Raw genomic sequence first — 24,508 nt, 5'->3', positions numbered from 1 at the left:
GGAAGTTAACCTTCAGAAGCACGCTCTACCCTAGGGGTGGACTGGGTCACTTGGAAGCAGTGTGGCCTCTAATTTTGTTATGTCCGTGTGTGAAATGAATTTTGTTATGTGCGACACAGAGGGGACGTGCGACACATCGCCTCTATTGGTGCACATAACAAAATTTATTCTGCACCTGGATGATCTATGGTAGAGGGGCGCTACGGGGCTTGGGGTGTGGGAAGAGCTCATGGTTGGGAGGGATGAGGGCTCTGGCTAGGGAAGCAGGCTCTGGGGTGGGACTGGGGATGAGGTGTGTTTGGGGTCTGGGAAGGGGCTCTAGGCTGGGCAAAGGGGCTGGGAGTGCAGGAGAGGGCTCAGGGAAAGTTCGGGTGCTGGAGGGGGCTCAGGGTTAGGATGTGGGGTCTAGGAGGGCTCTAGGGTGGTGGAGCAGGCTCAGGGCTGGGGCTCTGGGTTGGGATGTGGAGGCTGGAAGGGAGTTAGGGACTTAGGGTGCATGAGAGGACTTAGGACTGGAGTGCAGGGTCTGGGAGGGAGTTAGGGTGCATGGGGGGCAGGGATTGGGGTGTAGGGTACTTACCTCGAGCCGCTCCCATGCCACATGGGTGGGGAACAGATGGTCCGTGTGACCCACGCTGCCGCATGCTCACCTGCAGGCACTGATCCCACAGCTCCCATTGGCTACGATTCCCGGCCAGTGGGAACTGCAGGGGTGGAGCCTCCAGGCTAGAGCAGCAGGGGGACAGAGTGTCCTAGGACAGGGAAGGAACGGCAGCGTGTGCAGCCACTTTCCACTCCCTCTGCCCGCCTGGAAGGGCTGGTCCAGTACTCAGGAGCTTACGGGCTGCAGCCCCTAACGCCCCTTCCTTAGTCTGGCCCTGTGGCTGGGCCGGAGGAGGCTCCTCTCTCCTGTGCCAGGATGCGAAGGGAGCAAGACGCCTGAAGGTTCCCTTCTCAGACAGGCTTCCAGGTGCCCCATTTCCTGATGTGCCAGTGACTGGATTCCTCTCGTTTGCAGTATTATGCAGTTACTTGGAGCATTTCCTTCGCCCAGCGGCCCTGCCTCTCCTTGCAGCCTGGTGAATGAAACCACCTTGATTAAATACTCCCGTCTCCCCGCCATTAACAAACACAGCTTCCGCTACTTTGTCCTGGACAACAGTGTCATCCTGGCAATGCTGGAGCAGCCCTTAGGGAATGAGCAAAGTAAGTTAAACACGTGATGCCACGTATCTGCAAAGGGAGCTGGCTTAGTCGGGCTGTTCTTTGCCTTCGCACCCTGGAGCCCTGCCCCACACCGTGAGCTCTGACGCACAGCGTGCTGGCGTTCAGACAGTAAGAGCAAGCAAGTGTCCCTGTAGTTACAATGCAGATAAACCTGCCAGCGGGCACCGGCCTGGGAGCTCGCGTGCGTCCAGCTGTCTGCTCGGGAAATACAGCTGCTGGAGTAAAACCAGTTCCGCTTCAGGGTGCTGAGAAAGTCCTGCATCCCACTCCAGGACGGGGCGAGTGTTTGAAGTGTGTCACTCGGAGGGCACTAGCAACCGCTCTGCGTGGTATCGATTCCTCACTTCAGGGCTCTCTTGCTATTGCACGGTTCTGTGGGCACGGCCACATTATGACTTTCGTGGGCCCCAGCCGCTTTTGCCTTCGTGGGCCCCTTCCTCCATTAAAAAAAAAAATATTAAAAATGATTTTTGCTCTAACTTTAAATACTTCAACATTTTATTTTTTTCTGTTTTAGGCAAAATTTAATAGATTTTCGTGGGCCCTAAAAGTTTCATTTTTTTCTGATGTGAGGGGAAAAAAAACATTTTCTTAGTCCCTAAAAGTTCTTTTTTTTTCTTTTGATTTTAAAAGAAATTAAAACATGTTCATGGGCTCCTAAAAGTATCGTGGGCCCTAGGCCCTGTGCCTAATGGATAAATCGGCCCTGTCTGTGGGTGCTGACTCCCAGCAGCTGTGCTGTGTCTGTAGGGCCCAAACTTCAGTTGAGCTCTAGTCTTCAGCAGATGCTGGGTGGCCCCTCCACTGCACCAGTGGGCTTAGCGGTACAGAGGTGCAGCTGTGCCCGACCGCTGGCTGCTTACTAACTCTCCTGGGAGCTTTGTGCACTTGAACAAGGAGGGAATTAGAGTAAGAGCCCGGAGACAAATAAACACAGAATCCCAGGGCTGGAAGAGACCTCAGGAGCCATTGAGTCCAGCCCCCTGCCCAAGGCAGGACCAACCCAACTCAATCATCCCAGCCGGGGCTTTGTCAAGCCGGGACTTAGGGATGGAGATTCCACCCCCTCCCTAGGGAACCCATCCCAGCGCTTCACCGCCCTTCTAGTGAAATAGTTTTTCCTAATATCCAACCTAGATCTCCCCCACTGCAACTTGAGACCATTGCTCCTTGTTCTACCATCTGCCACTGCTGAGAACAGCCTCTCTCCATCCTCTTTGGAACTCCCTTCAGGGAGATGAAGGCTGCTATCAAATCCCCCCTCACTCTGCTCCTCTGTAGACTAAACCAGCCCAAATCCTTCAGCCCCTCCTCGTAAGTCACGTGCTCCAGCCCCCGAATCATTTTGGTTGCCCTCCGCTGGACCCTCTCCAATGCGTCCACATCCTTTCCGTAGTGGGGGCCCAGGACTGGACACAGTACTCCAGATGTGGCCTCCCCAGAGCCGAATAAAGGGGAATAATCACTTCTCTAGATCTGCTGGCAGTGCTCCTCCTAGTGCAGCCTAATATGCCATTCGCCTTGGCTACTCACTTTCAGCTCACTCTCTGCGACTTCCTGGATAAAAAAGGGGCCACTAAAGAGTGAGCCTGTCCACTCAGGCATGTTGACTATCCAAGGAAGACGAGTCCGACAGATCTCACATTTAACATGGACACATGGTCCTTGTCCGTAGCCGGAAGGCCATTGACCAGTGACACTAGTTCACTCCCATATGTGGGACCCGCCAGAAATCTGAGGACTCCGATATTTCTCAAAAGTGGAAGATGCGCTAGTAGCCTAAAATTACAGCGTCATCGCTATCGAGTGGTGCCTGGAGTAGGAGCCTCATCAAGTCCTCAGGGACTGGTGGCCACCCTGTCCTCAGATGGACACTGACAGTGTCCACCACAGTGGGCCTCTCGTCTTTGCCCTCTAACAGAGACACGGGTGCAGTTACTAGATGGTACCCGAAGTGCCCAAAGGGCTCCTGCAGCTTCCCTGACCACTGCTAGCTGCAATTCTAGCGAAGTGTGTCCCCTTCGGATCCTAGTGAACACCCGCACCCACCTGTGTCTAATCCAGGCAGGAGTATGACGACACTCCTTGACTTGCTTGGTGTAGTACACGCACGCACTCAAGTGAGCACTTCTCTCTGACAAATGGTGTTTGTCCTAAGTCATTGTAATGGCCTGTGACTGGCATTAAAACCCTCCGAGCACTGTCAAAGTCCATCCTACAGTCTCAGAGGCTGGTATTGTGGAAGGGCCTGTACAGGAAATGAAATGGACAGCCCTACGTATCCCGCAGAGTCCCCTTGCTGCACATCTGAACAGGCAGTCGGTTCTTTCAGTCTTCTGGCCTTACTTCAGCAGGCAGCAATTACAGTCCCTATGAGCCGGGTTGTGATGGACCTGGTGCAGTCTGTCAAACCCAGGTGACTTGGCGTGGGGTAGAAGTGCACTTGGAATGTTGGAAAGCCCCACTCAACAGTATTCCCACGTTGCAGCAAACTGTATTGTTGCTACACTTCAGAGGCTGTTTTATGGGTTAGAGTTGGGGAGTTAGCCCTAAACATCTCCAAGGTTATGTGGCAATACAGTGTGTTGGAAGCCTTCATGGTATGAATGTGTTTATCTGTGCTGATCACCATGTTTGCCAGTTGCATTAAATTATCCCACAGTGCGTTTTATCTGTGCACTCTGCAGATGACTCGTTCCCCTCTGTCACGATTCTGATCCGGGGGGCGTCTGGAAGACTTGCATGGGCCCAGCAACTTTGCCTTTTACCAAGAGGAGCTAAAGCAAATCAGAAGGTCTGTATCTATGCCCATTGGGAAATCGGTACGTTACAGATGCTCAGCAGAAATGTCACTAAACTAGCAAGATGCCCCAGAGAGATAACGATTGCCTGGCTGAGTCCCGGTGCCTTGAAATCTGGGTCATGAGGCACATCTCTGGTGCTGCCAACAGATTTGTTTTAATAGTGGGATGTCTGTGCTGCTTCTGTCACAAGTCCGTGTGTAAGGCGGGCAGCCCCGCATTGTTTGGAAAGCATCGGGGGGGGGCTGAACATGCCCTTCAGGGTGTGAGTGCAGGTGATGCTGTAGCTCCTGGGCTTTTGGCTTTTATGAATGGGTGACAGCTTTGCTGTTTCTCTGGCTGGCTGTGAGTAATGGAAATGGATTCCCTACAGTGAAACACGGATCCCAGACTGGTTGAAATGTAGGGCTGGCAGCCTTGGCTGTCTCCTTGATATTTCGGTCCCTTTACAAATCCAAAAATATAGGAAACCCAAGCAAAACCAATTGCTCCTTGCAGCCTGCCCGTGGCTACGCAGGCTTTGGGGGAAGCGTGTAATTCTTGGGGTGCTTCTAGCGCTGCCCTGGCGCTTGGGCTGAAGTGTCACTCGGTTGGGAATCCTGTGGTGTGGCAAGGTAGGGGGCTGTGGTAGAGTCCACAGGGAGGGTTCTCCTTGGCGTGGGAAATACTTGGGAGTGCAGCGAGAATACAGTGCTGCTTGCTTGCATGTTTACCCCTGCTAGTCACGTGACACTCGGCGCGACCCAGACTTGTCCCACGTGGCTCCCCTGGTGTGGTGCTCCCACTCAGACTTCGGGGCGTGGGTACCGCTCTGCTCGTACTGCTGAGAACAAAATGCAGGAATTACAAGCTGCAGGCAGGCCAGTGAACTCCTGACCCGCAGGACCCCTCTCTGCACACCTGGGCTCCTCCACCTGACATGCACCGTCACGTACTCAGTAAGGCCAGGTGGGGAGGCCAGAAATACTCTCGAGTTCTCTTTAAAGGTCGTTAGAATTGGTTTAACCTGTAACTAAAGCAACCCCAGAAAGGCTGGTAACTTCCACGTAATCAAATGGGACTGGGGGTTGCACAGAGATTGTGTCGAAAGCCAGGGGTCTTTGATGCAGGAGTAGAACCACCATAATGTGCAGGTTGAGACGATCAAAGTTTGCTTTAAAACGTAGGCTCAGGTCTTACAGGTGAACAATATTTAGTTTTCTGAATGCTTTCTTAAGACATGGAGCCTGTTCTTACCTGTGCTTATGTATTGAAGATATTGTGATAGAAATCTTTTTCTTTGTGTGTGTAATATAAATGTACTGCACTATAGAACAAAGCATGTACATTGGACTAACATTGTTCCCTTCATTGGAACAGATGTTTATACCAGAACCTCGACCAACTCCTAAAAATGACGTTGGACTCAAATACAGTGTGAAACACCGACCCTTTCCTGAGGAGGTGGACAAGATCCCCTTTGTGAAAGCTGACCTGAGCATTCCAGACTTGCATGAAATTGTTAATGAAGAAGTAAGAGGTTTTAGTCTTTGATCCCTCTGTTCTTTCCATCAGCTTCAGAGTCCATTTGGAGCACCAATGGAGCACTTAGCTCTCACACTTTTCTGTTCTAAAGGGTATTGCAGTAGAACTTTACCAAGTTCCATTATTGAAACGACAAACCCACTAGATCAGTGAAGTGTAGGAACTATCCAATGTTGATAGCACATGTTGAACCTCTCTAGTCTGGCAGCATCCATGGTCCGGCATGATTTCGGTTAGCATGGGTGTGGCCAAGTTTCCTGCAGTCCCATAAAGTTTGTTTATAGCCCCCAGTCCTGGCTCTCAGTGTTCTGTGCTGTTATTTAGCTCTAATTCACCCCTCAATGTTCTCTAACAGCTCAGGAAGCAGTGGAAGTGCTGGTAATGCTGCTAGACAATATTGACCTTCCGTGATCTGGAAAATTCTCTGATTCGGCACTGGTCAGGTCACAGGGGTGCCGGACTAGAGAGGTTCAACCTTCAGGAGCTATGATATGAGGCTACTTGTCATTGCGTAGGGGGCAAGGTTCCCAACAGGCCAGTATCTTTTGCCCCAATAGTGACATACTGTGATGGCCTGTGGCAGTGACTTGTTTCCTGCCGCTGCTCTGGGGAAAGAGGGAAGGACCAGTTCTGTCTTGAGAGTGGCTGTGGATGTGGCACTGCTACATGAGAAAAATGTGCTGTTCTGAAGCTCTTTTGAGAGATGGGTATCGGAGTTGATGCTGGAGAGATCGTTTGCCACTGTTGCCCTAAACAAATGATATTAATTGGGGAGTTTCAAGTCACATTCACTGACCCTGCGCCTCCCCACCCCCCCTTGAGACCTCCCTCTGGAGTGTTTCCATAATCGTGGCAGTGTGTTTCGGTAATGGTCCAAGCTTGTGCTTTGTTGCTCTGTGGGCTGCCCAGGGAGATGTTTTGAAACAATTGGGAAAGGGGGTCTGATCTGTGAAATATTGTGTTTCAGTTGGAAGAGCGACATGAGAAGCTGAGGAATGGGATGGCCCAGCAGATCACTTACGAAACTTCCATAGATCAGCAGAGTGAAGAGGAGTGGCTCAAGAAGAGTTTCCCTGACCCAGTTACTGAGTGTAAACCTCCGTCTCCTGCCCAGGAATTCCAGACAGCACGCCTCTTCCTCTCGCACTTTGGATTTCTGTCACTAGAGGCACTGAAGGTGACTTCTTATCTCCTTCCTAGGGTACCAATGGCCTCAAACACCCAGTATCCTGCAGGACCAAACAGTGTCATTTGGAAAGTTTGCTCTTGTGTAGATAGCGATAGAGTGCTCAGATTCAGGGAAATGAACCCCAGGACTTCTCCGGGGTTCTGGAAGCAAGGGGTACAGAGATGAGCTCTGAGCTGATTCTGCAAAGGGTCCATACGTTGGGACAGTTGCTTCTTGTGTACTTGGAATGCTTCCTGCCATTCCAGTTGGATACAAAGTTGCTGTCAGCCCTGAACATTTCGGTACGATTGCAGTGTTGTATTTCAGAGATCCAGGTATCATCCATCCATAGATTGTGAGTTGCTACATAAGGCACTTTGGGATCCGTGTAATGGAAACACCATGAGAACACAAGTTCTCATTTTATGGGTTAGTTCAAATAATGCAATTTTCAGAGGAAAAGACCACCACCTGCCTTGGGGTTTTTTATGCCACACTCTAAGGTTTGTCTCTAGCTCTGTATAGATTGTCAACAAACAGAGAATTGAGCCGTTGCAGAAATAATAATCACAAGAAGTGCTTAGAGATTTCTTTCTTCCAGATGGCCTGCAAAACAAAGTGCATCTGGAGTTAAGCACAATGTTAATATGCCAAAGTCCTCACTAGCCTGGATGTAGGGTAAACTATTAATATTAAAATGTTCAAAACTATTTCCGTCATTTCTACTCAGTCAAATCTCTTGGTACGTCTAGAATTTCTTCAATGAACCAGGTACATCAAAGGCACAAAATGAGCTCAAACTAGCTAGAGATATAAAGAGTAACAAGAAGACATTCTATAAATATATTAGAAGCAAGAGGAAGACCACAGATAGGGTAGGCCCATTGCTCAGGGAGGTGGGAGAAATAATAGCAGAAAACTTGGAATTGGCAGAGGTGCTTAATGACTTCTTTGTTTCGGTCTTCATCAAGAAGTCTGACAAAGGAATGCTTAACGTAGTGAATGCTAGTGGGAACGGGGTAGGTTTAGAAGTTAAAATAAAAAAGAACAAGTTAAAAATTACTTAGAAAAGTGAGATGTCTGCAAGTCACCAGGACCTGATGAAATGCACCCTAGAATATTCAAGGAGATGATACAAGAGGTATCTGAGCCTTTAGCTATCATCTTTGAAAAATCATGGGAGTCAGGAGAGATTCCAGAAGACTGGAAAAGGGCAAATCTAGTGCCCATCTATAAAAAGGGAAATAAGAACAACCCAGGAAACTACAGACCAGTCAGTTTAACTTTGGTGCCAGGGAAGATAATGGAGCAAGTAATTCAAGAATTCATCTGCAAACACTTGGAAGATAATAAGGTGATAAGGAACAGCCAGCATGGATTTGTAAAGAACAAATCCTATTAGACCAATCTGATAGATTTCTTTGATAGGATAATGAGTCTGGTGGATAAGGGAGAAGCGGTGTACATGGTATACCTAGACTTTAGTAAGGCATTTGATACGGCCTCTGATGATCTTCTTATAAATAAACTAGGCAAATACAAGTTAGATGGGGCTACAATAAGGTGGGTGCATAACTGGCTGGATAACTGTTCTCAGAGTAGTTATTAACGGTTCCCAATCCTGCTGGAAAGGTATAACAAGTAGGGTTCTGCAGGGTTCTGTTTTGGGACCGGCTCTGTTCAATATCTTCATCGACGATTTAGATATTGGCATAGAGAGTACACTTATTAAGCTTGCAGATGATACCAAGCTGGGAGGGGTTGCAACTGCCTTGGAGGATAGGGTCATAATTCAAATGATCTGGACAAATTGGAGAAATGGTCTGAGGTAAACAGGATGAAGTTTAATAAGGACAAATGCAAAATGCTCCACGTAGGATGGAACAATCACTTTTACACATACAGAATGGGAAGTGACTGTCTAGGAAGGAGTATTGGAGAAAGAGATCTAGGGGTCATAGTGGACCACAAGCTAAATGAACGAATAGTGTGACACTTGCAAAAAAAGCAAACATGATTCTGGGATGCATTAACAGGAGTGTTGTGAGGAAGAAACGAGAAGTCATTTTTCCGCTCTACTCTGTGCTGATCAGGTCTCAGTTGGACTCTTGTGTCCAGTTCTGGGTACCCCATTTCAAGAAAGATGTGGAGAAATTGGAGAAGGTGCAGAGAAGAGCAACAAGAATGATGAAAGGTCTAGAAAACATGAGCTATGAAGGAAGACTGAAAGAATTGGGCTTGTTTAGTTTGGAAAAGAGAAGACTGAGAGGGGACATGATAGCGGTTTTCAGGTATCTAAAAGGGTGTCACAAGGGAGGGGGGAATCGTTCTCCTTGGCCTCTGATGATAGGACAAGAAGCAATGGGCTTAAATTGCAGCAAGGGAGGTTTAGGTTGCACTTGAGGAAAAATTCCTAACTGTCAGGGAGGTGAAACACTGGAATAAATTGCCCAGGGACATTGTGGAATCTTCATCTGTGGAGATATTTTAGAGCAGGTTAGATAGACGTTTCTCAGGGATGGTCAGACAGTGATTGGTCCTGCCGTGAGGGCAGGGGACTGGTCTTAATAACCTCTGAAGGGCCCTTCCAATTCTATGAAATTATACAGACTTCTTTGCAAACCCATGTACATTTGTGCTCACAGGGTCACGTTGGAAATTAAGTTACAGATTTGATGTTGTTTAGGAAAATACATTTATGTTCAGTGTATTTTAAAATGGATCATAATGCAACCATCAAAGAATATTACTGATGGAAAAGAGTTTTCTAATAGTTATAAAAGTTGAACTTCTTTGTTTGCTGGGTAGGAAACTGCGACTAGTCGTCTACCTCCTCATTTGATTGCACTTGACCCCACTCTCCCTGGGTTTTTTGATGACCTTGGTTACTTGGATCTGCTGCCATGTCGCCCTTTTGATACAGTTTTCATTTTCTACATGAAGGCAGGCCAGAAAACAAGCCAAGAGGTATGTGAAAAATTGGGCTCCATTTCTCTTTGCCTTATTTGCGGCTTAGTTATTTATCAATATGATCTAATGGCTGGAGTGGAGGTCTAGGACTCAGGAATTTTGGCTACACGTTGTTGCTGTGTGATTCCCAACAAGTCACTGAGCTTTTATATTTGAAAAATAAAGACAATTATTAGTTCTATATATGGACAGGATTAATAACCCTTCCTTCTCCTGGGCCGTTCTAAACGTGTAGAAACCCCTCCCTGCAGAACCTGCCATGCGGCACTTTCTAGGTCCACAGGCCCAGTCCCGCCATTTGGGTCTCGCGGTGTGCAAAGTCCAGCTGGTTTGCATTGGTAGGGTTTCGTTTCAAACAGGAATGTCCGTGAGTTGCCTCCCTGCTCTGCCTGTACTTGTTTGCATTCAGGTGTTACCAGTAGTTTGATTATCAGGCTAGAGGACCGCAGAGCTGAACAGCCACATCTTCTGTCTGGGCTGCAGCTTGGAACCCGCCTGTCATAACAGAGGCTGTATAAGTTCATCCTGCTGAGCTGTGTGTGTCGTTCCTGCCCCTCGCTCTGTGTGTGCGCCACACTGTACAGAGAGCGAACGAAGCTGGCTGCCACCAGACTCAGTCCTTCACTCCATGCCCCCACGCCACATCTGCAAAGCTGGGAAATGCAGCCCAGCCTTGTTGATCTGAAATGCACGAGTGGAATCTATTGTTACTGTCCCAAACCCCTGGCAGGCTTTCAGACACAGGGCGGTTGGGTTTAGAAAGACTGTCCAGCTGGCTTGGCCCAGGCCAGGCATCTTCGTCTGAAAACATGGGGCTAAGGCATGCGAGCGAAGGTCCCTTACTCCGCCTGAGCCAGCGGCAGTAGTTTTGTTGAATGCCATTCATCTGGGGGGCTCAACCCGATCAAGTTTTGTCCTGCAGAGCTGGCCAGCCTTCAGGAATCCAACGTGCAGTCTAGAGTTGCGAGGTCAGTTCTCGGTGGGAGGCCCAGAGCACATGTGCAGCACTGGTGCCTCTAAGTATCCAAAGTGTGGGGTATTCTGTGGGGCCTTCAGGCCATGCCCTGGATTTCCTGAATCAGGTGGCATGCATGAAGTCCTGGGGATCTAAGCCCAGTTAATAAAACCGCGAGCATGTGGAGGGACCACGGGTGCCTCCACCTTTTGCAAGTGCAGAGATTTTAGTTTTATGGTCTTTGCTCTGACCATAATCACCTTCTCTAGAGCTGGCCGGTGCCGGCCTAGGTGAGTGGGCAAAGAGCAAGGGAAGTTATTGCCTCTGAAATACTAGCTGGCGTAAACTCCCCAGTTGTTTTGGCTCGTGACGGCAAGCGACAGGAGCTCTTTGAGGTAGGTGGGGGAGTTTGTCAGTTCTTGAGAGGAAGACGCAGCCGCGTTAGATTTTTGTGTGCAGTTTCGATGGATAATATCAGTGTTTATTTTAAGCATTTGTAAAATAGATGTAAATTTTCACAGTTGCACAACATTATGCATTTGAACCATTTTTCTAGTTTTTTGTTTATTTACATTCTCTGATGTGGGTAATTTATTGAGCAGGTTCGGCCAATAATAATTAAATGGCAACAAACATCAAGATTCAAAGCAGTTAAAGCTTTATATCCGTTAAAACGCAACTTGTCAATTTCACATCTCAAAATACACAATGTAAATATCCTGAAATCAAACTCTGAGCTCTCAAGCAGCATTTTTCAATGCTCATCTATGGAAGTAGTTTTTCATCAGTTTGTGCACATTACCGATTTAAAAATCGCATGAATCTAAGCAGGGCCATCGCAGTGCTTGTACAGCACAGGGTTGGGGGAGAGCGTGCCGGGGGCGTGTCTGGAGCTCGCGTTCATTGCTTTTGGTCTAATGTGTCTGTAAGACCCGGTGCCTTTCCTGCGCGCCGCTGTTCAGGCCCTGCCAGGTCAGCAGTAGCTCATTGGTTCTGGAAGTCTCTCTGCCTCCGTCATGCAGTGCAGTTTGTTCAGAAGAACCCCAGAGCAAATGGGACTTTGGGTGGTTTAAGAGTCTGTCCCTGGTGCTCATGGCAGGATTGAGGCCCTCTCTGGGTTGAGTGGGAAATGTCATTGTTGCCCAAAGCAAAGGACAAACCTCACCAATTTGAATGAACTCCCGCGGTCTCAGCAGAGACCTGCAGGCCTCAGGGAGGCTGAACTGTGCTCACTGAGAGACAAGACGGGGACGCCCGAGTACCGTGGCCAAGGCTCCGCTGCTCGAGGCAGGGTTAGAGGGGGCTTGGTCAGCACCCAATTTGCTGTTCCGAAAAAGCAGTGAAAGTTGCCTCCTCCAGCTGGCTGCTCATGCTGTGCATTGAAATGTTGCAGATCCTGAAGAACGTAGAGTCTTCCGCACATGTCCAGCCCCACTTCCTGGAATTCCTGCTGTCTCTGGGCTGGGCCGTAGCGGTGGGAAAACACGCTGGCTGGACTGGCCACGTTTCCACAAGTTGGTCCATTAACAGTTGCAGTGATGAAGAGGGGCCTGAGCAAGGTAAGATCTGGTGCTTGCTTAGGGAATCGTAACTGGCTTGTTCTCTGGGGAGCTGAGCCGCCGGGCAGAGTGGGAGGGGCTGGTTCTGTGCTCCCAGAAGGGGCGTGGCCTAAGATCCCTGTAAACGTCATGGCTGGGACTTACAACAACGGGGGAAGGGCTGCCCCACCTCCAGCCTTTCAACTAGCTGGGGTCACTGGGCTCCAGCTGGGACCCTACCACAGGTGACATGGCCTGGACTCGACTCCTGCTGCAGCAGCCCAGCCCCCATCCTTCCATGGGGATGGCTCTGTCCGGCCTGGCCCTGGTCTGCCTGCGGCACGCTGACCCCAGCCCCCATCCTTCCAGTGGCTGCGGAGTCAGCTTAAAGGTAGCCCCTTGGACAGAGTCTTGGTCCCGTATTTCTGGCGTTGCAGTGGCTGAAGATTCGTACCTTGTGACTAATGCTTGTGCTGTTCAAACTTCGCCTCTTTCTGATGGCTGCAAGAGTGAAGACCCCCGGGTCCGTGCAGCCTCGCCGCAGCTGCCTGAGCGCAGCAAAGTCATCTTGCAGGGTGATGCATTAGGGTTCTTGCAAATGGGAGCAGGCGCTGGGAGTGAAGTGGGCACAGCTTTGTAATTCTGGGTCGTTATGAAAGGGCACAAGTCAGCGAGGCGTTGCTCATGTGCCGGGCAGAAGTGGTGGCTGCTTTCGGGAGCAAAGGGGTGAATGAACTCGGAGGTTCAGGTGAGGGTCTGGGAAGCAAACAGACCTTCTCAAAGATGCACGTGTCAGGAAGTTGAGGGATTGCTCTACAGACCCGTTGGTGAAGATGGTCCTAGCCCCTGCAGGAAGATGGTCAAGGGTTAGCTTTCTGTGCTGCACAAATAGCCCGTGGAAACAGCCAGTTCAGCCAGTAGAGACTGTGCCACGTAGATGCAGAGCCTGGTGGGGGCCCTGCATGTTCGGTCAAGCTTTGTGTCTGCAGTAAGGTGAGCAGAGGTGGTGACTCAGAGCCCTGGCGGTCCCACAATCGACGGAAGGCCCAGTCGTGTTACTGGGCTCCTTTGTCACATGCGGGGGATTTTTTTTTAAAGGAAGCTGCTGTTTCTCTAACTCCGAGAGGCTCAGCATTGGATGGGTTTCTTGACGCGAGGTGACAGTCGAGGCCAGGACGTAAGACTGACTTGGAATAACTGTCCCTTTCTAAGTGCAAGAGAAGGTGCCGGTCACTCCTCCACGCCACGTGGCGGTTCAGTTAAAACATGAACTGCGTGAGACTCAGGGACACAGAGTCCTGGACAAACGGGCTCCTATACCATTGCCAAGGCGGTGGTTGGTACCCAGCAATCACTCGATTTGAGTGCGCACTTTGGCTTTCATCTTAACCGAGTAACTTCCTTGCATCCTGGTTGAGTCCTAGTGCGCGCCAGCCCTTTGCAGGGGGAGTGCAGGAGCAGCTGGGAAGCTCTTTCTTTTGACTTAACTTTTGTTTCTTCATTCTCAGATGAAGTAATTTCTTCAGAAGACACCGGAGCGAGTATCTTCAGTGGGCAGAAGAAGGTTCTGTATTATGCTGATGCCCTCACAGAAATAGCATTTGTTGTGCCCTGCCCGGTGGAGTCGCTAAGTAAGATCACAGTGTCCCTGCTGTGTGTTTTCAAGCGCTCTCTCTACATAGCCCTCCTTTGACCCAGAGCTTATTTAATAGTCATGTTATTGGCAGAGGCCCCAATTAGAAGTAGAGCCCCAAAACCAGGTTCTTGATTAAATGTATCGGGGAGGAAGGATCAGATTAGCACTGTCAGCTGCAAGTGATCAGTTGCAAAATTGCTTCCTAAAATGTATAATAATAAAACCCCTGATTTGGCAATATCCTCTATTGCCCACTCCTTCGTAAGAGCGAGGAGAAAAGAACAGACTGAGGGGGACATGAGAGCGTTTTTCAAGTGTCTAAAAGGGTGTCTCAGAGAGGAGGGAGAAAATTGTTCTCCTTGGCCTCTGAGGACAGGACAAGCAGCAGTGGGCTTAAACTGCAGCAAGGGAGGTTTAAGTTGGACATTAGGAAAAACTTCCTGCCAGTCAGGGTGGTCAAACACTGGAATAAATTGCCCAGGGGGGTTGTGGAATCTCCACCTGTGGAGATATTACAGAGGAGGTTGATCAGACACCTGTCAGGGATGGTCTAGACAGTGCTGGGTCCGGCCGTGAGAGCAGGGGACTGGACTCGATGCCTCTCGAGGTCCCTTCCAGTGCTAGTGTCTGTGATGCTCAGGTCTCCTGTTCTGGGAAGGCAGCGTGCCTGCCAGTGTGGAGTCCGAGGTGCTTACCCTCTTGCCGGATGTCGAGCGCTGCCTACTTCCACCTGCCCAGGGGAAGGCCGGGCGACCCAGCTGACGGTGACTGTCCAACTTCCCTGTCTTCTCGATTCCTAGTTGTTCTGTCCCTTATCGGTCTGGCTTGGGGCCCTAGCAGACGTTCCAGGCTGCAGAGGCCTGTGGTGGCTGAGCACCTCCTAGTGAAGTCCTGTGTCGCAGTGGTCATTAGATTAGGCCAGGGCCTGTGTTTCTGTGGACTGAAGTGTTGACTCTGTAGGGACAGTTAGGATTGCTGGGCTCGCCGAATGCTGCCGCCTTGGGGGTTCTGTAGAAGGCAAGTGCTCTTTGAAACAAGGGTTTGATGCTTTTTTCCTTCTCGTTTTTCTTCTCCCCCTTTGTTGTGTTTGGGCTGCGGTTTCCCCCAGCCCTGTTGGTAGCCAGGCCTGCTCTCACCGGGAGCTCTGAGGCATCGCGGCCTAGTTCACTTCAGAACCCTGCCTAAGCTTTGCCTTTTCTGCCAGAAGGAAACCATTCTTTGCTCTTCCTTTGGCTTTCAGCTGATTCACTGGAAAGCAACGTCTCAGAGCAAGAAAGTGACTCCAACATGGACCTTCTGCCTGGGATCCTAAAGCAGCCGTCTCTGACCCTTGAACTCTTCCCCAATCATACAGACAATCTCAATTCCTCGCAGCGGGTAAGGCCACACATCAGCCGCAGGGAAGGGCCATGCTCTGTTTCTACAGCACATACAGAGAAAACGCAGTGATGTTTATAGCAGTACTTGTAACCTCAGATTGGAACGTTTGAAACTCTTCTGCCGCAGCCTTGGTAATTATTAACAGCAGTCTGACCTTTCTGTGCTCAGTTTTGTTGATCCCCATCAGTGCAGTGCCAGAAAGAGATTGCTGGGTCATAGTTTGTATACACCTGTTTAAAACCCTGAAATATTCTCCATCCCAGACTCCTGCCGTGCACCGAAAGGCGATTGGCACGCCACGCTTAGCCAGCTGGCTTGAATCGAAGCCACAGTCTAGAAACTCAGGATGGTGGGAATGTAATGAAAGGGCAAAGCCTTGCCGTCCACATTAGTTACAGTGCACGTGTGGAGTTCAGGGTGCTGAGTCCTCCTGCACCACCTGGCGCATCGGAGAGGCTGGTTGTAGTGTGCACAGACCCAAGCCTGTCAGCAGTGTAGATGAAAGGTTTTTAGAAACTGAAGCGTTGGCCCGAAGTTGGGACGTACATTCAGTCACTGATTTGAGACCTTAAATATTTTTAAGAAAATGTCTTGATTCTGCTCTAGGGCATGTCGTGCATTAGCTGATAAAGCACGTGGTGTAACTAAATGCACTTGCCGTGTGTGGATTTTGTCAAGGGGGGGCCTGCAGAGAACAGTGCTTGACGTAGGGCTGTATCGTATGAAACTGCTGCCTTTAAGCTGGTCAGACTTCACTGGGCCTCTAGGAATCCGGTACCCGGAGTCAAAGGCATGCCTGGGGACTTTGGTCTGACGGGTTTGTGCACTTGCAAGCAGATGCCTGCTAAGCACAAGCCAGAAAGAACTGAGAGCCGTGCTCGATGCCAGGCTGGGTTTGCAACAGCAGTAATGAAAACAAGTCTTTTGATTTGCTCCGCCCTCACGGAGATACGAAAGACACAACGCACAGTTGCTGTTTTCTGAGCAGCATTGTAAGCTGGGGGCTCCGAGGAAGGTGGAGCGGGCTTCCGGGGCAGCACAGGAGAATGTCACAGGCCATAAGCCTATCCAGGGCTGAGCTCAGGCAGTAGCAACAAGGAAATGGAGATGTCCCCTCACATGCAGGGCCGAATCGCTGCTCGAAGTGGCCAACAGGTACAATGCGGCTGTGGCCTTGCACCAACAGCTGTCACACCTGCTTCTTGGCCACCTGCCCCTTGTGTCTCTGGTGCCCAGAAGCCTCCTCCAGGAGTGACCGCGGCGCTGCTGCTTGTTGAGATGTTTCCTTTAATGTTCGTTATGTTGCAAATGCCGCTCTGCTCTTCTCCAAAATAGCTCAGTCCGACTTCCAGACCCAAGAAGTTGCCTCAGGGCCGGACCATTCCTCCGATGGGACCTGAGACCAAGGTGTCTGTTGTCTGGGTTGAGCGCTACGATGACATAGGTGCGTGGAAGCGTTCGTGTAACTGCAGGGCCGTGGTACATGGTACATATCTCATTACACTGAATGTTGGTGGGAGGTGAATAGTGAATTCTGATTTACTGCTGCACTTTGCCTTTAACTGGTCCCACACTCCTTGTCTGGATTTCCTGAATCTGAATACCCTCGAATGCAAACCTCTTTATCTTCCAGAGAACTTTCCCCTCTCGGATCTGATTTCTGAGACCAGCACTGGGGTAGAAACGACATCAAATAGTAGCACTTCCCTAAGGTATGGCTGGGAATGTCCTTTCGTTACAACTGCTCTGCGTCCTGCGCACAGCTTCTGCAGGGCTCCAGAGCCGTTCTCCATTGGCTGCGCCGGCTGTCTTGGCAGCTGCGTGGGAATGGCACACGCCTGTTCAGAATGCGTCGAGCACTTTGTGTGGCCTTCCCGTTCGCCCTCTTGCCTTGGCCACTCATGAAAGGGGCCTGGGGTTTCAGGCAAGGAGACAGTTGGGGTTCGCTCTGGCAATTGTGACCAAGCACCGAACCTCTCCGCCTGACAATGTGGCGTCAGATGTGAAGAAAATCGATGTGTGCAGCATTTGGGGCTCTCGCAACAGAAGGAGATGTACAAATGCTTTATTATGACTGATCCCCCATCCTTAGGGACAGGCCGTGGGACAGGAGAAACTCTTCCTGACACCCTGAAAGGTTGCGGTGCTTCCTGCAGCCACATGGGGCGCAGTGGGATGGGCCACCTCGCGCCGGAAGGCTTGCTTTAGTCACAAGCCATTGTTGAGAGTCCTGCGAAGCACGTTATCTTTGAAACACCCCCTCCCCTGTGTAACAAGTGTGTTCCTCTAGATCAACCACTCCTGAGAAAGAAGTCCCCGTGGTGTTCATCCACCCCTTAAACACCGGGCTGTTCCGGATAAAGGTGCAAGGCGCGACTGGGAAATTCAACATGGTCATCCCCCTGGTGGATGGAATGGTAGTTAGCAGGCGAGCTCTGGGTAAGCGCGGCTGCGTGGGGGGGTCTGACTGTCCAGGGGCTGGTCTGTGTGGTTGGAGAGATTTTGACGTGGGAACAGCTGATGAGTCCCCTGGGGCTCAAGTGGGCGGAGCTCTCTGCCTGCTGCGGTGCTGTAGAGGGTGCAGTAAACTGAAACTGACAAGCACTTAATCCATGCTGCCTAGTTTGGGAGCTTCTGTCACTTTCACCTGATCGTTTGCAGGAGCAGTGATGTGGCCAAGGCAAGGGCCCAGCATGGCGGGGGGCAGGCAGGGGAGACCAGTGGGTACAGTTGTGGAGAAAGGCTTGGATAAGAACTAAGTGACTCTGATGCTGGTGACTCCCTGAGACTGACTCATGCCTACAAAGCCTGCAGCAGTGAGCCCCCGCCCAGAGGCAGGGCAGCAAGGCCTGCGCTAGTGCTCCAAAACCAGCTGGGTCAGAAGAACGCCCACCTCCCTCTCTGGGCCTCGGAGCCCAAACTCTGAGCCGGGTACTCAAGTGTCCTCTTGAGCCCTGCTCGCCCGTCTCTTCAGCCTGGCCTGGGAGCTCTGTAGGCCTCTCCTGAGACCAAAGCGTAGCCAGCTGCGGGTGCACCGTGAATGCTCCCATGCTGCGCGCTGGTCGCACTGCTCATCCTGCCTCGTCCAGTGGGCGTCAGACGTTACCGAGTCCTCTCCCCTGAGCGTCCAGGGAATGCTGCCTTGTACCTCCCCTTGGCTTCCCAGTGTTCCCAGAGGGCTCCGTGGCCCCAGCGATCCGCGCTAATATGAGTTGGGGGATTCCACGCCACAGACTGTGTTCAGACCCCCGTTAAAGCCCAGTTCTAGTCGGGAACCAGTAACCTGGGGCCCTCGCTTTGTTGGGTCTGACGTGCTCAGATCCCTAGTGAGGCTAAAGTTGGCCAGTGGCGATACCTGTGCGACCCTCTTGTCCGTCAGTGAGTGTAACTGGGGTCCTGTAGCACCTGATGGTATGTGGCAACCCTGAGCTCCCGTGGCAGTGCCCACTTCTCAGAGGAGGAACCCGCGCAGACTTGCACTGGGAAGTAGCTGACGCCGAGCAGGCCTGTGCAGGCCAGTCCTTCGAACTGGAACAGGCTCAGTGCTCTGGGGAGTCCCCACTTGCTGCTGCAGCATGAAGCATCTTTATGGAGCCAGCTCTGGCTCTCAGATCCTCTGCTCGGCTTAGAACCCGCTGGCGCCGCTCGAATGTGTGCCAGGTGGCAGCAGGCCCTGTGGGCGCTGGGCCATCGAGGGGTAGGGTTAGGAAAGCACCCGCAGCATGCCCCTCCCTGGTGGGGGCTGCCGGGAGCATGGTTAGTCCACTTCTCCCCCTACGGGGGCGCTTGCCACCTCCGTGTGTCTCTGGGGTCCGATGGTTCAGAGAACCTGGCCTAACAGAATCCGGCTTGACACGTTCTAGTCCCTCCCTCTCTGCACTGCCGGGTGCGAGCGCTGCGCTGCGTCGCAGTCCCCGCCCCAGTGCTGCAGAGGCGGGTGAGCACACTAGGGGTGGCTGAGACCGAGGCCTTGTCTGCATTTGCCAGCCCTGTCGACCTACTTCGGCCACGCAAATAGTGCAGCTGAAGTCGACACGCTCGCCTGGGTGTCTTGCACGTGGGGAGGTCGGCGGGGGCTGCTCTCCCGTCAACACTGGCTTCTCTTGGTGTCGACTGGAGCCTCCATCCAGGGTGCAGTGTGGACCAGGCCTCAGTTCACTAGCTGCTCTCTCTTCTGGCCAGTCCAGGCATGGCAGATGTGGCCCTTCATGCAGTCCCTGTGTCAGCCAAACAAGGACCCAACTGGCCCCCACTACAGCACATCATTGCAAATTTGCTTTTCAAATAATGGGGCCTCCTGGTTATGGGAATTTGTGATTTTAAGAGGGTTGCTTCCGCAGGGCACTGGGCACAGGGAGCAGAGCCCTTGCTGGGAAAAGCGGAGAAGGGGGCTGAGTTTGTTCAAACCACTTGTTTCTCTTTCAGGTTTCTTAGTGAGACAAACAGTAATCAATATTTGCCGGAGAAAGAGGCTAGAGAGCGATTCCTACAACCCTCCGCATGTCCGCCGGAAACAGAAGATCGCGGACATTGTCCATAAATACAGGAACAAGCAGCTGGAGCCCGAGTTTTATACCTCACTTTTCCAGGAGGCTGGGCTCAAGAACTGCAACCCCTAGACCGATATTCTTCCAGGACAATTAGATCACAGTTTGGTGGCTACAGAAACAGCCAGACAACCAAAAACCCAAACCACCCTGCAAAAAATCTCCCCCTGTCTATTGGCAGAGAGAACGGACTCGTGGAAACCAGGCAGGAGGGGTCAGGACCGACGAGGCGGCTCTCAACCTTCACCATCTTAACAAGACCACGTCCTTGAACACAGCTGCCGGTACCCGAGGCAGAGGTTATACCCCCTCGCCATTTCGATGTTTTCCCATGTTAAAAAAAAACGTAGCAAGTCTGTTGGGGAGAGGCTTGAATACAGCTTTGGCAGCCTCCCCCGCTCAGAGAACCCAGGTTCCATGTGTCGTTCAGCTGGGGCTTCCATCCTCATTGCCCCCAGAAGTTTCAGTGCAAGAAGTAACCCTGAGACCCGTTCCTTGCAAGACATGAAATCCAGCTTCAGTAACAGCGATTGACGTATCTCGCCTGCTCACCCACCTGCAGCCAGCCACGGCACTCTGCCCGGCCCGCCTGGGTACTCAGCTCTTCACTCAGCCTTCATGCAAGGAGCAAATCCGTGTCTCGCCAGTGAGGACCTGGAATGGACGTCCATCCGTGCATAGGGCTCTAGAAAACAGAGCACAAGTAAACCTGCCCCTGCGTCCCAATGCCAGGTGTCTGAGTGCACACGGGTGGCCACCTGCTCTTTCCCAGCAGGTGTGAGGGGACCCCACCTCGGAGCAGTGGCCGTGCACTGTAAGGAGTTCAATGCAAGTCCTCCACCCTGCAGAAGAGATGGCTCTAACCCAGGCCACTCACCTCCTGTAAGAGAGGAAAGAGAAGAAGGGACATGAAACCCCTCTCTCTGAATTCCAGGGTTGTGGCTGGTGTTCGGCATGCCCGAGGCTGGTGAACGTCCCCACTCGTACCAGGCACACCCCCTGACATGACCTTGCTTTCCAGAATGTTCTCCTAGCTAACCAAGTTGTCTTGCAGGTGCGTATAAACAAGAGGCACCCAGGTCTGTTGCAAAATGACCTCACTTTTAATCCAGGTTGGTTTGATGCCCCTCACTCAGTAGCCTGTGAAAATGGGTCAGTTGCTTGCTTGGTTCCCATCAGATCCAAAATGGCTGCCTCCAGAGCGACTGAGCAAGGACTGTTCCCAGTAGCCATTTCCTGAGTGTTCTCCAGAACGTTTGTTTTACTGCAGGAGAGAAGGGGCTTTGGGGGCTTGCCCTCCAGAGACCGTGTAACTCTGACGCTGGTGCAGGTGCCGGACTGCTCCTCGACTGTGAAATGGGCCCTGCTGTGTTAGCTTTCTTCTCCATGCTTAGATGATCAAGGCTGCCCCAGCCCCTTGTGCAACTGGCTCATAATCCAGCAGGAAAGAAAAAGGCCCCGTGCGCTCAGCTGCTTCACCTCCGGCAGTGGCCGCTAGGTTTGCAAGTGATTCCCTGCCCTCCTGGCCAGGTGCCTTTTACAGCAAGAAGAGTGTTCAGGAGACTCTAAGCTCTTCTCTTCCCTCCTTTCGATGAGCATGGGTCGAACGTTTTCTCCAGGCCCCATTGGCCTCCCATTTCTGCCTCGTCAGCATTCAGTGAGACGTATTTCACTCACGCCGGGGGTTGCCTCTGCAGAGTGAATGGTTTCATCTGGGCTCCTTTGCTCTTTTGCTGGTACTTTTCCCCTCTGGAGCTCGTAGCGCACGTTCCTCTTTCCAGGCATCTGTCTTCACATACCAGGCTTGCGTCGTGCAGCGCACAAACCCACACTGAGGAACAAGTTGGGAGGCAGAAGTCAGACTGATAAATACAGTCGTGAAAATTCCAAAATCCACAGCAAAATGATGCATTCCCCTTTTCCATAAAGTTCAGGATTCTTCACCTGCACCCCTTGCCCCAGTTAATTTGCATGGCAGTGATAAATGAGCATTTGATGAGCACAGAGAGAGTGTGATCTCTTCTGATACAGATCAGCAGAAAGGGGTGGTGGATGGCAGGAGGTTGACAGGCCCTGCAGACTTCAGAGACTTTGAATGCATATCCCAATACCTTTGGTATTTCTCTAACTTTGAAGTTTTTTAAAGTTACTTTTTGCAACAGCTCTGACCTCAAAGAGTCTTCGTAAGGCAAGTGTTTTGTTACACAGCAACAGTGGAACAAGAAGATTTTGCCCATACAACGTGCATATGGTCTGTTACAAAGTATACATTGAAATCACCTGAAAGGACTTTTCGGGCTGAGGAAAGGGGGAGGTTGGGTGGGGAGTGTGCTCCTGATGGGGCGAGCACGCTGGCCACTCAGCTCTGGGAATCTGGGCTTTGATACGCGTGGATCACAAGTGATAAGCGAGACGACGGAGAGGCACTGCAGACTCTGGCCTGATTGCTGGGGCTTGCTTAGGCGCTGCCCGGATTCAGGTAGCGGGGCTTGCTGCAGGTGGGCATGCAGCGCAGTGGTCGAGCTGTAGAGCGTCTTGAGGGCCACCCTGAGCTCTTGCCAGCACTCAGTCAGTGCATGGGCCCTGCCTCTACACTCACACTCCATCTGCTTCTTTGAGCTAACCAGCGTGGCCAAACACATTTAGTCCACTGAGTGAACGGCATGAGCCGTGAATGGGAATGGTCCACTCAGCCTGCTGAGCCATCGCTTGTCCGCACATTAGCGGTAACTGTTCTTAAGAGACAAACCACCAGGTATGTTTGACCAAAGCTGGAGAATTACAGGCAAAGCTAAGTCAGTCACACCCAGCGTAATGGCTGGCAAAAGACACCTGTCTGTTAGATATTCGGGCCTGAAAAGACATCTGTATTGAGAGGGGCATGGGCATTTGTTGTGATGCTAAGTTCAAAGAGTCTTCAGATTTCAGTTTTTGAAAGATTCAAGATCTGCTCTTGGGCGAAGAGCGTTTCATGGTTTAGTTGAGCCTAAGTGCAAGCGAGACCTGAGTTCTACGTTTTTACTGAACAAGAAGGCACCCACCATGAGGGTACCCATGTCACTGCTGCATTTATCCAGGGCCTGGGGAATGGGCCTGTTGTCAGCCCTAATCTGCTTTTGTAGTTGGCTGTTGAACATGTTACCATGTGACTGTTTCCACTTGGCCATTAATGGGCTTTGACTTGTCTGAAATAGTGATGGGGAGACAGTCTGCTATAAAATGGGAGTGATTTCACAGCTCCCCCTGAGCACTTACCCCAAATTATTAGACCACATAAGAGAGTTGACTTGGTTGTGCTTAATCACACAGGTTAGAAATACAGACCTCCTCGTCCACACACCTAACCCCGCCAGCCATTACCACACATGAAAACGAAGACCCCTCCTCACCCACCGTTTTCTTAACAGTTACTTCTTGCATTTCCTTCTCGCTAGACAGCATATTGACTGTTTCACTGGTGTGTCGTCTCTGTTCAGACTTGTCGCAGGCACCAGCATAGCACTGTAATATTCGGGTTCCAGCCATTATACAACTTCCATTTAAATATTCCTCTTCTCCCTTTTTAGATCCTGAAAACATTCAGGGGGAGGGGTCCGAATGTTGAAATTGACAATACCTCTTCTATCAGGAGAGGGTAACATGCGGACATCGTGTTAGCATTTCTGTAGTAGAGTTGCAATTTTCATACCTTAATTTTCATGTAAAGAGTATCAAGCCTTTTTTTAAGAAGTACTTACTTAAAAGGGTATTACAAATTTACAGCAAGTGCATGGGGGCAGATTAGATCTCTTTGTGGATAGCGTCTTCTGAGAAATTGTGGGAAGCAAAGATAGTCATTTGTAGCCTAAGTAATCCGATTACTGGCCTCACCACAGGTAGCTGTGCATTTCTCTCATGCCGCGTTCTGCGTGCTTAGCCCAGGCAGATAACAAAACTAAATTTGACTTTTAATGGTGAGAAAAAGTTAGATGCAATTCAATGATCACAGCTTTAAGGGTGATGTCTTTTGAAGGAACCAAACGTATTCTGTTTCCACACTGGGTTTTAGCAGGAGTGGTTTGAAATGTGATTGCAGGTATCATGTGATTAATATTATGTACACTCTCTGTGAACTTCTGTATGTTGCCAAGACATGATCTTTTTGTTCCTATTGTATTTTTCTGTAAATATTACTGGCTCCAAGCTGTAAAGTAAAGGCAAAGTGTAAATATGAAGATGTGAACCATGTTCCCTTGTCTCTAGTACTTTATTTCGGATTTGTTTAGGGAAGGCACAAAGGCTCGTATGTATTTATGCCAATTCTTTGTCCAGAAGACACACATCAAATATTGAATGTAACACAATTAGTCCAATAAATTTTAAAGAAATTCTTATCTAGTACCTGTGTGGTGGTCGGTGTGTGAGTACACGTTCACCCAGCCTGTTCCGGTCTCGCCTTAGAGATGTGCCAGTCAGCCTTCAGCAATGGAGGTGCAGCAATAGCTACTCTGTACTTGGTCTGGTTACAGTGCATAGGCCTGGCTTTGAGATGTAAGTAAATAAAGACCCCTCGAGCCACAGTCCAGGAGGGCAGTGCCTCGGAGGTACAGAGTTAACCCTCGCCACACCCGTTTACACACAGGGAGGTGCAATTCAGAAAGGCCGTGACACATGGTGTCTATGGCAGAGCCTGCAATTACCTCCAGATCCATTGACATAACCACAGGGCCAGCCTTGCTCTGGGGCATGATGCCACAACATAAAAAGCCTTTTTCCTTGAACC

General features: G+C 50.7%; 1 protein-coding gene across 7 annotated transcripts in view; it reads left to right on the top strand.

Moving 5' to 3' along the window:
* The window catches only part of RALGAPB (Ral GTPase activating protein non-catalytic subunit beta), a 118,487-nt gene extending 94,364 nt beyond the window's left edge, over positions 1-24,123 (top strand). For all 7 annotated transcript variants that reach the window (XM_075900745.2, XM_089769807.1, XM_089769806.1 and 4 more), the window contains 12 exons: positions 1,019-1,206; positions 3,915-4,021; positions 5,388-5,540; positions 6,520-6,729; positions 9,529-9,687; positions 12,039-12,204; positions 13,692-13,814; positions 15,060-15,196; positions 16,535-16,643; positions 16,833-16,911; positions 17,490-17,638; positions 19,625-24,123. In XM_075900745.2, the coding sequence (XP_075756860.2) occupies positions 1,019-1,206; positions 3,915-4,021; positions 5,388-5,540; positions 6,520-6,729; positions 9,529-9,687; positions 12,039-12,204; positions 13,692-13,814; positions 15,060-15,196; positions 16,535-16,643; positions 16,833-16,911; positions 17,490-17,638; positions 19,625-19,818 (1,774 nt within the window). In that variant the 3' untranslated portion in view covers positions 19,819-24,123. The remainder of the gene's footprint in view (positions 1-1,018; positions 1,207-3,914; positions 4,022-5,387; positions 5,541-6,519; positions 6,730-9,528; positions 9,688-12,038; positions 12,205-13,691; positions 13,815-15,059; positions 15,197-16,534; positions 16,644-16,832; positions 16,912-17,489; positions 17,639-19,624) is intronic.
* The last annotated feature ends 385 nt before the right edge of the window (positions 24,124-24,508 follow it).

The sequence above is a fragment of the Pelodiscus sinensis genome, chromosome 17 (genome assembly GCF_052426305.1).
Source record: "Pelodiscus sinensis isolate ZL-2025 chromosome 17, ASM5242630v1, whole genome shotgun sequence".
In the NCBI taxonomy this organism is placed as follows: Eukaryota; Metazoa; Chordata; order Testudines; family Trionychidae; genus Pelodiscus; species Pelodiscus sinensis.
The sequence above is the reverse complement of the archived record's forward strand: the minus strand, read 5'-3'. Positions and strand labels throughout refer to the sequence as shown.